This window comes from Pelophylax lessonae (assembly GCF_965119305.1).
Source record: "Pelophylax lessonae genome assembly, chromosome: 4".
Taxonomy (NCBI): Eukaryota; Metazoa; Chordata; class Amphibia; order Anura; family Ranidae; genus Pelophylax; species Pelophylax lessonae.
In genome coordinates, this window is record NC_138771.1 from 667,952,224 (window position 1) to 667,970,132 (window position 17,909).

The following is a 17,909-nucleotide window of genomic DNA, read 5'->3' on the forward strand; positions in this document are numbered from 1 at the left end:
CACCCCAGCAACAATAGATCTTTCGATCAGTAATAGATCCCCCAGCGACCATAGATCCACCAGCATCAGAAGACCATCCAGCACACTCTAGTACCCCTTTCCATTACAAACATTGTGTGGGGGAGGGGCCAGAACTGCGTTCCCGCTGGAAAAAAGGTGATTATTACACTCCGTACTTCTTATCCTTCTTTTATATGGAAACCCCCCATGAGCAGCTCCTCCTAATTCTCTTCTCTTCCATTATTTTCTCCTTCTACCGTCCCCCTTTGTAGTGTAAATCACGGCACACCTTGTTGGCGCTCCATTAATCCTGAATAATAATAATAATGATAATAAAATGATAATAATAATAATAATTATTAAAAAAATGATAATAACAATTATGATAATAATATGAATAATAATAATTATAACATTAATAATAATAATGATGATAATAATAATAAAATGTATAATAATTATGATAATCACAATAATGATAATAATAATAATAATAATAATAATAATAATAATAATAATAATAATAATAATAATAATGATAATATTAATAATGATAACAAAAATAGTAATAATAATAATATTAATATAATAATAATAATATTATTAAAAATACTAATAATAATATTAATAATGATAACAAAAATGATATTAATAATAATAATAATCATAATATCAATATAAATAGTTTTTTAGCATTTATTTAATTCATGTCGTTTATGGACAATTCAAGCTAAAAAATAAAATATTAAAACGTTTTTTGTCTTTTAAATAATTTATGAGTGTAAATATAAACAATGATGGGGGCGTGTCTTATTCTGACATCACAAGGATCCTGAATAAGTAATCTGAGAGCTGAGCTCAGCCTCGCCCTGTGCAGACCAGTTCTAACTGGTTCAATTGTATTTCTAGCTGCAGACTTTCACTTTCGTTTCTCTTCTGCTGTCAGCGATGGCGTCTGCAGATCTGAGAGCTGAGCTGGAATGTTCCGTCTGTCTGAACATTTATACAGATCCTGTAACCCTGAGATGTGGACACAACTTCTGCCGGGTCTGTATTGATGGTGTGCTGGATACACAGGAGGGGTCTGGAGGATATTCCTGTCCTGAATGCAGAGAGAAGTTTCCGGATCGTCCTGCATTGCAGAAGAACATGAAACTACGTAACATAGCAGAGACTTTCCTGTCTGCTCAGCCAGATCCAGAGGAGTCCGGGGTCTTCTGTACTTACTGTGTGGACTCTCCTGTACCTGCTGTTAGATCCTGTCTACACTGTGAGGTTTCTCTGTGTGATAAACACCTGAGAGTCCACAAAAAGTCCCCAGAACACATCTTATGTGACCCCACCTTGTCCATGGAGAGCAGGAAATGCTCCGTCCATAAGGAAGTGTTGAAGTATTTCTGCATTAAAGATAACACCTTTATCTGTGTGTCCTGCTGTCTGATTGGAGGACATAAAGGACATGAGATGGAGTCACTGGATGAGGCTTCTGATAAGAAGAAGGAGACACTGAGGAATGTTCTGCAGAAACTTCTGACAAAGAGAGAGGAGACGGAGGAAAGAGTCCAGAGTCTGGAGGAGCACAGGAGGAAAGTAGAAGAAGAAGCAGCTGGTGACACCGAGAGAGTCACTGCCCTGTTTAGAGATCTCAGGAGACGTCTGGAAGACCTGGAGAAGAGAGCCCTGAGGGAGATCTCCGGGCGGGCAGAGCGGATCTCCATCTCCATCTGGGATCTGGAAATAAAGAAGGAGGAGCTGTCCAGGAAGATGGTGGACATTGAGGAGCTGTGTAACATGACGGATCCACTGACTGTCTTACAGGAATCAGACACAGGTGACTTGTGTGATACTGAGGATGGAGATAATGAGGACAGAGAGAGACATGAGGAACTCCTCCATGATGGAGGGGGTCTGGGTGTGGCGGGGATCTTACACACAGGTTTATCTGATATAATAAGAGAGGTAAATGTATACTTCTATATACAGGGAGCTGCAGACATATTACTGGATGGAAACACAGCTAATAATTATCTACAGATATCAGATGACAGGAAATCTGTATCCTGGTCAGATAGGAAGCAGAATCACCCAGAAACACCAGAGAGATTCCAGTATTCTCCTCAGGTGATGAGCAGTCAGAGTTTCTCCTCAGGGAGACATTACTGGGATGTGGATGTCGGGGGGTCAGAGAGCTGGAGAGTCGGGATGTGTTACCCCAGTATAGACAGGAGAGGGGGGGAGTCAGGGATTGGAAATAATAAGAAGTCCTGGGGATTGTACAGGTTGTGTAATCAGTATTGGGTGATACATGACAGTAATAAGACCCCCTTACCCACCAATCTCTCCAGTAACAGAGTCAGGATAGATCTGGATTATGAGGCCGGGCGGATCTCCTTTTATGATCTGTGTGACCCGATCCGACACCTCCACACCTTCACCACCACCTTCACTGAGCCCCTCCATGCTGGGTTATGTGTATGGAGAGATTGTATAAAGATATGTGGGGGGAGGCGGGAGATGTGAGAACTCCGCCCACAGTCTGGTGACATCACAGGGACGGGTGGTGAGATTGGTTCATTGATCAGAAAATGATTTTAGATAGTGACGACTCCTGGGAGAAGTATGAGGGCTGACATTGTAGGCCTCCCTCTGAAAATGCTAGTTACCTGGCTGTGTACTTGTTCAAACACTGGGACACTATTGAATCCAAAGCATAGACATGACAGCCAGGGAACTAGCATTCTCAAAGAAATAATTTAGCAATGACAACCCCCATAATTCTTGACAGATGTCCTTTTCCCCTTGCTGACCATCATCTGTATATATACAGCTCATCAGGAAGAGGTTATACCAAGGTCATGGCCGCAGAAACCGGCGATCGACTGTTTTGTAAAAGTAATCCGGGTGGCTTTACAATGACCGATCACTTTTACAGCACTGTGAAGGATCACCCCCTCCCGTCACTGCCTGCAGTGCTTCCCAGGCTCTCCCAGTCCTCCCAGGAGACCGGTACTGTGGTAAGTGGCCAGGACAGGATCACACTGAGGAGATGGAGGAACACCAGTTCTGCGATCTCCTCTGGGACGAATGAACCCAGAAGTAATAATGATTTAATCACTTCCGGTTTCAGAGCTTCTCCTCTGCCCTCTAGAGGTCAGGGGAAACATTGGAGGGTGTAATAGGCCCCCCGATCTCTCCATAAAGAGGACCTGTCATCTGCCAAAAGCTACCACAAGGGGGCCAACCAGTGATGGTTACTTTATTCCTCATTTTACTGTTTCTATTCACCACTTCCGGACCGCCCACCGTGTATTTACATCGCTACTTTGACGTTATATACCGGAGTTATGGCAGCAGATAGCTGCAAGAAGGCCCCCACTCCACTCTATGCCCTTGGAGGACCAGAGTGACGTCACTTCCACCCTCCGACCTTAAAGGGCCCATTTTTTTTCTTGAAAAAAAATAAATAAAAATTACTTTTTTTATATTGCTGTTAAGTGTAAGGCCCCTTTCACACTTGTGTGACTTGTCATGCGATTTGGGACTGCAAAATCGCATGACAAGTCGTTCTCCATTATTTCCAATGAGCCCCATTCATATCTGTGCAACTTGAAGTCGCACCGACTTCAAAGTAGTCCCTGCACTACTTTTGGCATGATTTTGATGCATTTTGAGCAAAAGACATTATAAGCCCAGTCAAACTTGCATCAAAATCGCGGCAAAGAGTTGCGTCAAAATCGCAATAAAATCATGCCACTTTGAAGTCACACAAGTGTGAAAGGAGCCTTAATGAGAGATCTGAGGTCTTTTTGACCCCAGGTCTCACATTAACCACTTTAAGACCGGAAGGATTTGCCCCCTTCCTTACCAGGCCAGTTTTTTGTGATTCGGCACTGCGTTACTTTAACAGACAATTGCGCGGTCGTGCAACGCTGCACCCAAATACAATTGATGTCCTTTTTTCCCCACAAATAGAGCTTTCTTTTGGTGGTATTTGATCACCTCTGCGATTTTTATTCTTTGCGCTATAAACAATAAAAGAGCGACAATTTTGAAAAAAAATATAAATATATTTTTCCCATTCTGCTATAGAACATCCCCCCCCCCCCCCCCCAAAAAAAAATTAAAAATCCAAATTTTTTAACATTTTAGGCCAATTTGTTTTCTGCTACATATGTTTGGTCGCAATAAGCTTATTTTGATTGGTTTGCGCAAAAGTTATTTCGTCTACAAACTACGAGAAAGATTTATGTCATTTTTATCGTTTTTTTTTTTTTACTAGTAATGGCGGCGATCTGCGATTTTTAGCAGGACTGCGACATTGCGGCGGACAGATCGGACCCCTAACTGACATTTTTGATACTTTTGGGGGGACCAGTGACATTACTACAGTAATCAGTGCTAAAAATATGCACTGTTACTGTAATAATGACACTGGCAGGGAAGGGGTTAACATTATGGGTGATCGAAGGGTTAAATGTGAGCCTAGGGGAGTGGTTCTAACTGTGGGGGGGGCGTGGCTTGTGAAATGATCACAGAGACATGTGATCCTATATAGAAGGAGGAGCTCTGTGATCATTGCAGGGAGAAGAACGGTCAGCTGTGTTTACAACATCCGACCGTCCTTCTCTCTCAGCGGGGGGCAATCGCGGGTGTCAGGCGGCGATCTGCTTCTCTGCACTCGCCCCCTAGCCTCCCGAGAGCGAGCGCCGTACATGTACAGCGATTAGCCCGGGAGCTGCTGCCTGCTGCAGTATAACTGCGGCGGATGGTCGTTAACTGGTTAAAGAGGACCTGTCCTGATTATTTCTATTACAAGGGATGTTTACATTTCTTCTAATAAGAATAAAAGTGATATTTTTTTTTTTTTTCAAGGGACAGTATAAAAATAAAAATAAAAGGTAAAATAAATAGGAAAAACTGATTAAAAACGCCCCGTCCCTCCGAGCTTGTGCGTAAAAGCGAACGCATTGGCAAGTCGGACCCAAATATGTAAACGGTGTTCAGACCACACATGTGAGGTATCACCGCCATCGTTAGAGTGAGAGCAAAAATTCTATCCCTAGACCTCCTCTGTAACTCTAAGCTGGTAACCTATAGACATTTTTAAAGTTTTGCCTATGGAGATTTTTTAAGTACCAAAGTTTGTCGCCATTCCATGAGTGTGCGCAATTTGAAAGCATGACATGTTAGGTATTAATTTACTCGGTGTAACATTCTTTCACATTATAGAAATTGGGATAACTTTACTGTTTTCTTATTTTTTTATGTAATAAAGTGTATTTTCTTCTAAACAAATTGCATTTGTAAAACCGCTGCGCAAATACAGTGTGGCATAAAGTATTGAAACGATCGCCATTTTATTCTCCAGGGTCTCTGCTAAAAAATATATATAATGTTTGGGGGATCTAAGTAATTTTCTAGCAAAAAATACTGATTTTATCTTGTAAGCAACAAATGTCAGAAATAGGCTTAGGTGGTTAATGTCGGCAGTTTTCAGTCCTGGAAATACACGTCTCCTTCATACAGGAGAGAATTCTGGGAAATCTCTGGCAGAAAACATGAGCAGGAATGAGTCTGCCCAATCTCCTGTTATATGATAATAGCAGACCATTAGCTGGGACTCTCCCTGGCTTGTCTTATCTTATCTCCGCTTTATCACATAATGCTGATACAAAAGTCTACATTGAAATGTAAAGTGATGTATTATTATATTATGGTGGGGGGTGATGGAGGTGCAACATTTTGGGAAAAAAAAGTTTTTCTTAGTTTGTGTTATAAAATGTAGCAAATTTTTCAGCGCTGTCATACTTTGAATGACGATTACTCAATCATGCAACACTGTACCCAGATTAATTCTTTTTATATATAAAATAATTTCTTTTAAATAGGTAAAGCTTACTTTTGGTTATATTTAATCACCGCTGTTTTTTTTTTCTTTTGTATTTTTCATATATAAGGGAAAAAAGACTAACAATTTTTTCTTAATTTCTGTTATAAAATTTAGCAAATTTTTCGGCGCTGTCATACTTTGAATGAAAATTACTCAATCATGCAACACTGTACCCAGATTAATTTTAATAATTTCTTTTAAATAGATAGATCTTTCTTTTGGTGATATTTATTCACCACTGACTAAAAATTTTGAAAAAAATAAGTTTTTCTTTATTTCTGTTATAAAATTTTGCAATTAAATAATCTTTCTTCATAAATTTAGCCCAAAATGTATTCTGCTGAATTTCTTTGGTAAAAATAGGCCCTATTATAGTATATTATTCAGTCTTAGTAGTAGAATTATTAGTATATTATTCAGTCTTAGTAGTAGAATTATTAGTATATTATTCAGTCTTAGTAGTAGAATTATTAGTATATTATTTAGTCTATGTGAAAGTTGTAAAGTCTACAAACTATGGGATATATACGAGGGGTCTTCAAAAAGTTTCCACACTTTTATGTTTTTGTTGGAAACGGTGAGGGCGGGAGGAGCAGTCATGGGGCGTGTCTGAGAGTGTCATGTGACTCGTCTGTCTGGAAGGCCGGCTGACCTTGCAGTTTAGTATAAGAGTTGTCACGCTGTGGTGAAGATGGCTGAGAAACTTATAAAAAAAAAAAAGAGCGGGAAGTTTTTGAAGAATCCTCGTATTTGAAAATTGATCAGTGCTGATGTACTGACGGCCTATCTCATTATTCTTTAGGCCCTAAAATGCCAGGACAGTACAAATACCCCCCAAAGGACACAATTTTTGGGAAGTAGACAGTCCAAGGTATTTAGTAAGAGGCATGGAAAGTTTTTTGAAGTTGTAATTTTCTGTCACAATTTTTTTGGAAAATGAAGAAATTAAATAAAATGTGTTTTTTCTCACAAAGTTGTCACTTTAACAAGTTATTTCTCACACAGAGCATGGGCATACTTATAATTACACCCCAAAATACATTCTACCCCAAAATACATTTTACAACACCCAAGTAAGGGGATAACACATGTTACATAGTTGGTAAGGCTGAAAAAAGACACCAGTCCATCCAGTTCAGCCTGTGGTGTGTGAGTGTGTGTGTGTTTATGTCAATAGTACATTGTATATCTCTGTATGTTGTGCTCGTTAAGGTGCCCATCTAATAGTTTTTTAAACTATCAACAGTTCCTGCTGATACCATTGTTTGTTGAAGAGAATTCCACATCCTTACCGCTCTGACTGTAAAGAACCCTCTACACAGTTTAAGGTTAAACACCTTCTCTTCCACATTTAGTGAATGGCCGTGTGTCTTTTTAAATTCCCTTTCACTGAAAAGATTTTCCCCATGCCAAGGTCACCTAACATACTGTAGGTATATATCTCATAGTTTGTGTGAAACTTTTTCACAGCTTGGATGCATGGAGGGACCCAAAATCCAAGGAGCACCTTTTGGCTTTTAAGGAGCATAAATTTTGTATCTAATTTTTTGACTACCTATCATATTTCTTGAGGTACTGAAGTGCCAGGACAGGAGAAACACCCACAAAATGACCACATTTTGGAAAATATATTTTCTAAGAGGCATGGTGAGTCTTTTGAAAATATTTTTTTTTTTTCTGCAAGTTTTTGGAAAATGCAGAAAGAAAATGAAAATGTACTTTTTGCACAAAATTGTCAGTAAGATATTTTTTACACACAGCATGGACATAGAATTACACCCCAAAACACTTTCTACTGCTCCCGAGTATGGGGATATCACATGTGTGAGACTTGTTCACAGGTAATCCACATAAAGGAGCCCAAAATCCAAGAGCACCTTCGGGCTTTCTAGGGGCATAAATTACACTTCTAATTTCCTGACTACCTATTCAATTTTTGGAGGCCCTAGAACACCAGGAGAGGAGAAACAGCCACAAAATGACCCCATTTTGGAGCATAAACACCCCAAGGTATTTCTAAGAGGCCTGGTGAGTCTTTTAAAACACATTTTTGGAAAATGCAGAAACAAAATGAAAATGTTTTTTTTTAAACATAAAGTTGTCAATTTAATATGATATTTTAGGATACAGATTCAGGATACCACATGTGTGAGACTTTTTCAATGTTTGAAATTATTATGTACAGTACATTGTATCTTGTGTATCACACAATGTAACAACTTGTATCAAAACCAATGTACTGTAATGGTCCCCTCTGTATGAGTGGTCAGGGAATATAGCTCAGTGTAGCGTCACCTATAGCAGTCCCAGTTCCTATAATCCAAGCAAACCTAGTCTACTGGGGATCAGGAACACTGTTGCTGGCTATACTGGTCTGAAGACACGGAGACTGGTGTGGTGGTGATTGGGAAACGTTTGTGGGCTGTATTGATCTGGTGTGGTGGTAATCAGGAACACTGTTTCTAGCTGCACTAATTTGGAACACTGTGACTGGCTGCACTATTAGGGCTCGTTCACGCATGAGGTTGTGGGAAGGTAAAATCATGCGGTTGAGCTACTTTTTTATAGCCCCCCCCCCCCAACCGCTACCCACTTTAGATGGAAATACAGCAGCTGGGGGTGTACACATGCTGCAGCTGTGACACTTTGCTTTGCAGTTTTGGCAGGAATTTTACCTCCTGTTGCAAATGAATGGGGGTGTTTGTGTGGGTTCCAAAGGGTTAAAGCAGGCAGTAAGGAGGCGATACAAAGCCTCCCCACTGCCTGTCAAATGATCTCTGAAGAGTGATCCAAACACAGATCATTCTTTAGAGAGCACCGCACATATGAGCCTGGCCTTTTGGTGACACTGGGACTGCTGTGGTGGTGAATGGGAACACTGTGGCTGGCTGCACTGCTGTGGCTGTGATCAGAGATAGTGGCCGGCTGCATTGACATAAAGTGATATCAGAGAAGCCAGCCACTATACATGATTACCACCATAGCAGTACATACAATGTCATCATAGTGACACTATGCAGTCTCAGTCACTGTAAGAAACATTCACTTTGACAGTTGATCGGTGAGAGAGGAAAAACACATCAGAGGCTGCAGGCATGTGTGATCGCTGTGATTTCATTGTCTCTGTACCCCCACTCTGTGATTTTCTCTGTACCCCACTCTGTATCCCTCTCTGTATCCCTCTCTGTACCCCTCTCTGTGACCCGCTCTGTGACCCGATCTGTACCCCGCTCTCTGATCCACTCTGCCCGAAGGCCTATAGGCGCAGGATCAGGAAGATGTTCTAAAACTCAAAAATATAGGAAGCTCCTGCTGGTTGTTTATCTACAATGCCAGGTGGGAGGTGGTTAATGATGGTCTGGTATAGATAATAAAGGGGGACCCCAGGAAAAAATATGGCATGGGGTTCCCTCAAAAAAATACATGCTAGACATGGGGGGGGGGGGGGTTGGCCTGCAGCAGAGTGAGACAGGTGAATAACACCGGAGCTCTGTCCAGGGCAAGTGTGAAAGCAGCAACACCAGGACACCTACAGCTACTGCCTGTGACAGTGGAAAATGCAGGAAGGACACCGCAACTTATGGAGTTCTTCTCCATCCATAACTCAGGAGAGGACAAGATGGCACCGGTGGTCAGCATGCTCAGCAGTGGCTGTTCTCCCCTGCCTCTAGCAGTGGCCATGTAGACTACCTGAGGAGAAGCAAAAAGGAAGGAGGACCAAATGTGAGGGGATCCCCACAACCACTGAGGTCACCCTCCACCAGCAGCCCTGAGAAAAACAAGTCAAGACATATTTTACACTCATGGGATAACACCAGGGTGTTACTCTGCCTGCAAGATTTTCAAACTTCTGACCAGCCTCTATCAGACACTACTCCGAAAGAGAGGCTTTTATCATGAAAAAGCTCACTACATACTGATATGACATCCATGATGGTGAATCTTAAACAGGATATGAACTTCAACTCAATAAAGCAGTTCTGTCACATATCTGGTTGGAGGCAGAGGGAATAAAAGGGCTTCCCTTGCAGGTAAGATCCAAGCAACCCCGGATGCAATGACAGGAAGTGCAAGACTCATAGAAGTGTGGCTTCCATTAGGTTGGTCTGCCGAGAACTGCTTCAGGAATTGTCCAGCAAAGTGGTTAGGAGTTCAAAGTCAGGTGGTCAGGAGTGACTACAGGAACACAGCGAACACTTGTGGTAGAGTAGGCCTAATGCTCAGCAAGTGATATAACCCCCATCAAAGAATCATGGTCAAACTGGTGGGGTTGAACTAGAGAAGCATAGTCAAGTTCGAGATCCAAGCTTGGGTCATATACGGGAGGTCAACAGGATGTGAAGCAGAAGCGTAATCAGGAACGGAGCCAAGGTCATGTGCAGGAATCAAGAGGAGAAGGCAGGAGAGTGGTCAGGAGGCAAGCCAGAGTCATACATGGTCAGTCAGAAGAGTAAGTTACACAAGCCAGGGTCACAATAAGAGGTCAAGCAGAGGGATGTCAAGAGGCAGGTTCAGTAATGAGGAATCAAGATAACAAAGGATACACAGGACCAAGGAGCACAGGAATGCTGAAGATCATCCAGCAGTCCTCTGTCACTGCTTCCTTAAATAGGGCGTTTGGTGCCAGTTCTGGAATTGGACGTGTGCACACACAAGGCGTCTGTGCACATTTATGTGCAAATGGCCACCTCCATGAAGAATACTGACATGTGCCAGGTCTGTGTCTTTGCGCATGCACACCTCAGCTCTGGACAATGCCCTGATTAGCTCATAATTACAGTGGGTACGGAAAGTATTCAGACCCCCTTAAATTTTTCACTCTTTGTTATATTGTAGCCATTTGCTAAAATCATTTAGGTTCATTCTTCTTCCTCATGAATGTACACATAGCACCCCATACTGACAGAAAAACACAGAATTGTTGACATTGTTGCAGATTTATTAAAAAAGAAAAACTGAAATATCACATGGTCCTAAGTATTCAGACCCTTTGCTCAGTATTTAGTAGAAGCCATCTTTTGATCTAATACAGCCAGGAGTCTTTTTGGGAAAGATGCAACAAGTCTTTCACACCTGGATTTGGGGATCCTCTGCCATTCCTCCTTGCAGATCCTCTCCAGTTCTGTCAGGTTGGATGGTAAACGTTGGTGGACAGCCATTTTTAGGTCTCCCCAGAGATGCTCAATTGGGTTTAAGTCAGGGCTCTGGCTGGGCCATTCAAGAACAGTCACTGAGTTGTGAAGCCACTCCTTCGTTATTTTAGCTGTGTGCTTAGGGTCATTGTCTTGTTGGAAGGTAAACCTTCGGCCCAGTCTGAGGTCCAGAGCACTCTGGAGAAGGTTTTTGTCCAGGATATCCCTGTACTTGGCCGCATTCATCTTTCCCTCGATTGCAATCAGTCGTCCTGTCCCTGCAGCTGAAAAACACCCCCACAGCATGATGCTGCCACCACCATGCTTCACTGTTGGGACTGTACTGGACAGGTGATGAGCAGTGCCTGGTTTTCTCCACACATACCGCTTAGAATTAAGGCCAAAAAGTTCTATTTTGGTCTCATCAGACCAGAGAATCTTATTTCTCACCATCTTGGAGTCCTTCAGGTGTTTTTTAGCAAACTCCATGCGGGCTTTCATGTGTCTTACACTGAGGAGAGGCTTCCGTCGGGCCACTCTGCCATAAAGCCCCGACTGGTGGAGGGCTGCAGTGATGGTTGACTTTCTACAACTTTCTCCCATCTCCTGACTGCATCTCTGGAGCTCAGCCACAGTGATCTTTGGGTTCTTCTTTACCTCTCTCACCAAGGCTCTTCTACCCCGATAGCTCAGTTTGGCCGGACGGCCAGCTCTAGGAAGGGTTCTGGTCGTCCCAAACGTCTTCCATTTGAGGATTATGGAGGCCACTGTGCTCTTAGGAACCTTAAGTGCAGCAGAAATCTTTTTGTAACCTTGGCCAGATCTGTGCCTTGCCACAATTCTGTCTCTGAGCTCTTCAGGCAGTTCCTTTGACCTCATGATTCTCATTTGCTCTGACATGCATTGTGATCTGGAAGGTCTTATATAGACAGGTGTGTGGCTTTCCTAATCAAGTCCAATCAGTATAATCAAACACAGCTGGACTCAAATGAAGGTGTAGAACCATCTCAAGGATGATCAGAAGAAATGGAAAGCACCTGAGTTAAATATATGAGTGTCACAGCAAAGGGTCTGAATACTTAGGACCATGTGATATTTCAGTTTTTCTTTTTTAATAAATCTACAACAATGTCAACAATTCTGTGTTTTTCTGTCAGTATGGGGGTGCTATGTGTACATTCATGAGGAAGAAGAATGAACTTAAATGATTTTAGCAAATGGCTGCAATATAACAAAGAGTGAAAAATTTAAGGGGGTCTGAATACTTTCCGTACCCACTGTAACTTGTGGAGTTCAGAGAGATTTTCGTTACCCATTGTAATGACAATGATATGGGTCTAATGTTCACTTCTGTAGTCGATCCTGACCACTTGGCCTTCCTTGATTTGGATCTTCATCATGATAATCAGCAAATATTGGCAAAAAATTATATAAAACCGACTGCAGGAAATTCCTTGCTGCATTATCGGAGTTGTCACCATCCCCGCTGGTTGGATAATATTCCGAAAAGTCAATTCTGCAGATTGAGACATAATTGTACAAAAACTTCGGATTATGAAGTACAAGGAATAGCTCTTAAAAACAAGTTCCTTGAAAAGGGTTATCCAGAGAATATTGTAGAGCAGGCGTATTCTCATTACATAGCGCCACAGACTGTGAAGGGAACTAAGATTGGAGTTGAAGGCACACAGATGAGATTTACTACTCAATTTCACAATCACCACCGACAAATGGAGCGGGTGGTCAAAAAACATTGGCCACTCCTGCTCCAAGACCCCCATTTGAAACCAGTACTCCCTGATAAACCCCGTTTTTCATATAGAAAGGCCCCCAATATAAAAAACAAAATCGCACCTAGCAAGTTAAAATCAAAAAAACATGCTTCCACATCATTAACCTTCTTTAACATCACTGGCATGTACCAGTGCCGTAAATCGCAATGCTTGACGTGTCAATACGTGAAGCATGGACAGAAGGACTTTGTGGTGGGGGGGGGGGAACAGGTATGGGATCAATGAATTCCATACTCCTTGTCCTGCGTATTCTTTCATGGTGGCTCCTGCCCTGTTGGCCTGTGTGCTGACACTTCCAGTCAGCAGTCCTCCTCTTCTGGTCCCTGCCAAGTCCCAATGGCAACCCGGTCCCAGTGGTGATGTGATGCTCCTATGGTTTTGCCGCAGGTCCTGGTCTGCCTACAGATGGATGAAAAGTTCCCTGGCTGACCTAAGGTAACCTATTACCATCAGTATACAGGGCAGCCCTGGTACTTCAGGAATGAGAGGCCCAATACTGACCGCCCACAGATGGAAGGGATGATAGAGTTGTCACCACTAAAAACTGAGGGGGGAAATAGTAAAAAAAAAAACAGAGGCAGGCCGTCCTCCAGGGGAATTTGTCCTTTGAAGTAGTTCATGAAGTAAAATCTCCATTCTGGGCTGAGAGAAGGTTAAAATATCCAGAAGGAAGGCTGAGGAGAATCCAGAGGTGAGTCCAGCTGACAGACCTGAGGTAAATGCTGACTCCGCCCACTGACAGGAGAGGATAGAAGTAAAAGGTTACACTCATTGGCTAGATGTTTCCCGCCAAAAGATTTGTCACCAATACAGTGCTCAGCAGCTGAGGTAAATCTTCCTAGCAACAGCAGGCAGCTTCTCACCTGAAACAGAAAACAGAAAGAAGCAGCAAAGCAGCCATAGAGAGACATGTACTGACCAATCACCATAGACCTCTATTAACCACTTAAGCCCGGAGGATTTTCCTGCTAAACGACCAGGGGGTATTTTGCGATTCGGCACTGCGTGACTTTAACAGACAATTGTGCGGTCGTGCGACGCTGTACCTAAACAAATTTGACGTCCTTTTTTTCCCACAAACAGAGCTTTCTTTTGGTGGTATTTGATCACCTGTGTGATTTTTACTTTTTGCGCTATAAACAAAAAAAGAGCGTAAATTTTGCAAAAATAACAATATTTTTCACATTTTTTTATATGAAATTCCCCCCCCCAAAAAAATGTAAAAATCAAAATTTTTTAACATTTTCGGCCAATTTGTTTTATGCTACCTATGTTTGGTAAAAAAAATCGCAAAAAGCGTATTTTGATTGGTTTGCGCAAAAGTTATCGCGTTTACTAACAAAGGGAAAGATTTTTGTCATTTTTGTTGTTTTTTTTTTTAACGCGTAATGGCGGCGATCTGTGATTTTTATTGCGGTACTGCGACATTGCGGCAGACAGATCGGACCCTTGACTGACATTTTTGACACTTTTGGGGTTACCAGTGACATTATTACAGTAATCAGTGCTATACATATACACTGTTACTGTAAAAATACACTGGTAGTGAAGGGGTTAACTTTATTTGGGAGGGAGGGGCTGTGTGTATCCCTAGGGGCGTGATTTCTACTGTGATTGGCTGTGGCTTGAGCTGTAAGGACACTGATCAACGGATCTACATACTAGATCCCAGTGATCAGTGTTTTTACAGCGAGGAGAATGACAGGTGGCTTGTTTATACAAGCTGCCTGACATTCTCCCTCTCCCCCGCCGATCGCCGAGTGACCGGCGGACATCGGGTCCGCTGGTCACACGCGCGGGGGGGGGTCCGTGAGCGCGCCTCCGCGGGTGCGCGCTCACTCCCCAGAGCCTCACAGGCGAGCGACGTAGACCTACGACACTTTGCCTGTGAGGGGCTGACCGCCGCAGTAAATATACTGTGAGCAGTCGGCAAGCGGTTAAAAGTAAAATGTATTTATAAAACAAATGGATGTTAGGGGTGACAATCCCATGGGGTCACTTCTCTATTTTATTCTTTCGTGCCCCTGACATTCTCTCCTTGCCTCACACGCATCCCTCTCCCTGTCTCCTCGCCCGCACAATCACACTACACGCTGCGGCTGAGCGAGCAGCCTTTATATAGTGTGGGGCGTGTACTTAGCCCCTGAGCCATGATTGGCTTTAGTCCAATCATGGCAGAGATCATTTGATTGGCCAAAGTATGAGGTCAGGGTGCATGCTTTGGCCAATCACATAACGTGCTGCACGCGCGGCACACCCACAGTGCATTATGGGATTTCAAATTTCCCACGAAGGAGCACACTTGTTCGTCATTCGATGAACGATCAAACGACCGATGTTCGAGTCGAAGTTAGCTGTGACTCAAACTCGAAGTTTATCCCTAGTGACAGCACTGAAGAAATGACACTTTGCTACAATGTAAAGTAGTGAGTGTACAGCTTGTATAACAGTGTAAATTTGCTGTCCCTTCAAAATAACTCAACACACAGCCATTAATGTCTAAACCACTGGCAACAAAAGTGAGTACACCCCTAAGTGACAATGTCCGAATTGGGCCCAATTAGCCATTTTCTCTCCCCGATGTCATGTGACTCATTAGTGTTACAAGGTCTCAGGTGTGAATGGGAAGCAGGTGTGTTACATTTGGTGTTATCGCTCTCACTCTCTCATACTGGTCACTGGAAGTTCAACATGGCACCTCATGGCAAAGAACTCTCTGAGGATCTGAAAAAAATAATTGTTGCTCTACATAAAGATGGCCTAGGCTATAAGAAGACTGCCAAGACCCTGAAACTGAGCTGCAGCACGGTGGCCAAGACCCTGAAACTGAGCTACAAATGTCCTACGTAGTTTGTCGCCACGAACATGCGCAATTTTAAAGCTTGACATGTTTGGTATCTATTTACTTGGCGTAACATCATCTTTTATACTTCACAAAAAATTGGGTTATACAGTAAAACCTTGGTTTGAGAGTAACTTGGTTTGAGAGCGCTTTGCAAGACAAGCACATTTTTAAAATAAATTTTGACTTGATATACAAGTAGCGTCATGTCACAACTGGGTATAAAAGAGAAGAGGGCGCCTCTAAGTGTAGCAATATGGTTACATTTAATGAAGGTTCAATATTTAGCAGCTCACAGGGTTGATGATTAAAACAGGCACATCTAAGTATGCAGGCATCCGGGGTAAAGCTATCCACATAGATCATCCTCCGCACTGCCATCTTCATCACACCCTTCCACACTCCACGAGCGATTCAAAGTCTCGCTTTCAGATCACTCTACTGCAGGGTAGTCTTCCCAATCACAATTGCGGACGGACATCAGTGAGAGCCGGTGGTTCAGAAGACGGTCTATGTGGACAGCTTTACCCCGGATGCCTGCATACTTAGATGTGCCTCTTTAATCATCAACCATGTGAGTTGCTAAATGTTGTACCTTCATTAAATGTCCCCATACTGCTACACTTAGAGGCGCCTCTCTTCTCTTTTATACTCTGTAGCTCCTGCTGGATTTTGCTTCTAATCCCCTTGTGGAGGCGCTATTTGTGGATGGACATTTTATGATGACACAACCAATCACATTGCTATAATCTTTGTATATGGACTATAAACTGAAAGACTTATGAATAAATGGTTGTGGAACGAATCATCTGAGTTTCCATTATTTCTTATGGGAAAATTTGCTTTGATATAAGAGTGCTTTGGATTACAAGCATGTTTCCGGAACGAATTATGCTCGCAATCCAAGGTTTTACTGTATATTGTATATATTTTTTGCATTAAAATTCATTTTCCCCAAAAAATTGCGTTTAAAAAACCGCTGCGCAAATACCATGTGAGATAGCAAACTGCAACGATCGCCACTTTATTCCCCAGGGTCTCTTCTAAAAAAAAACAAAAATGTCCTATGGAGATTTCACATATCGTAGTTTGTCACCGTTCCACAAGCGTGCGCAATTGTTAAGCGTAACATGTCAGGTATCTATTTACTCGGTGTAACATCATCTTTCACATGATATATTGTGTCTTTGTGCATTAAAATTCATTGGGGGGGGGGGGAGCAGATTGTACCCATGTCTTACTGCTGAACCCCTATTGTTTCATTCTACCCTCCCCTACCACTGAACCCCTATCGTTCCACTGTACCCCTCTCCTACTACTGTATCCCTATTGTTTCATTGTCCCCCCCTACCACAGAAACCCCTATTGTTCCATTGTACCCCTCCCCTACCACTGAACCCCTATTGTTCCATTGTACCCCTCCCCTACCACTGAACCCCTATTGTTTCGATGTCCCCCTCTCCTACCACTGAACCCCTATTGTTCCATTGTACCCCTCCCCTACCACTGAACCCCTATTGTTCCATTGTACCCCTCTCCTGCTACTGAACCCCTATTGTTCCATTGTACCCCTCCCCTACTACTGAATATCTATCGTTCCATTGTACCCCTCTCCTACTATTGAACCCCTATTGTTCCATTGTACCCCTCCCCTACTATTGAACCCCTATTGTTTCATTGTACCCCTCTCCTACTACTGAACCCCTATTTTTCCATTGTACCCCTCTCCTACTACTGAACCCCTATTGTTCCACTGTACCCCTTCCCTACTACTGAAGCCTTATTGTTCCACTGCACCCCTTCCCTACTACTGAAGCCTTATTGTTCCACTGTATCCCTCTTTTACTACTGAACCCCTATTGTTCCACTGTACCCATCCACTACTACTGAACCCCTATTGTTCCATTGTACCCCTCTCCTACTACTGAACCCCTATTGTTTCACTGTACCTCTCTTCTACTACTAAACCTCTATTGTTACATTGTACCCCTCTCCTACCACTGAACCCCTATTGTTCCACTGTACCCATCTTCTACTACTAAACCTCTATCATTCCACTGTACCCCTCTCCTACTGTATCTCTATTGTTCCATTATACCCCTCCCCTACCACTGAACCCCTATTGTTCCATTGTCCCCCTCTCCTACCACTGAACCTCTATTGTTCCATTGTACCCCTCCCCTACCACTGAACCCCTATTGTTTCATTGTCCCCCTCTCCTACCACTGAACCCCTATTGTTTCGATGTCCCC

The 17,909-nt window shown here is 42.7% G+C and overlaps 1 protein-coding gene across 1 annotated transcript in view; it reads left to right on the plus strand.

The window, feature by feature from the left end:
* Positions 1-17,909, plus strand: part of LOC309553086 (uncharacterized protein) — a gene marked incomplete at both ends in the record, with an annotated part of 111,974 nt that overhangs the window by 92,588 nt on the left and 1,477 nt on the right. Inside the window, 2 exon segments of the mRNA XM_082253985.1 lie at positions 910-2,499; positions 2,501-2,560. Coding sequence (XP_082110111.1) covers positions 910-2,499; positions 2,501-2,560 — 1,650 coding nt within the window.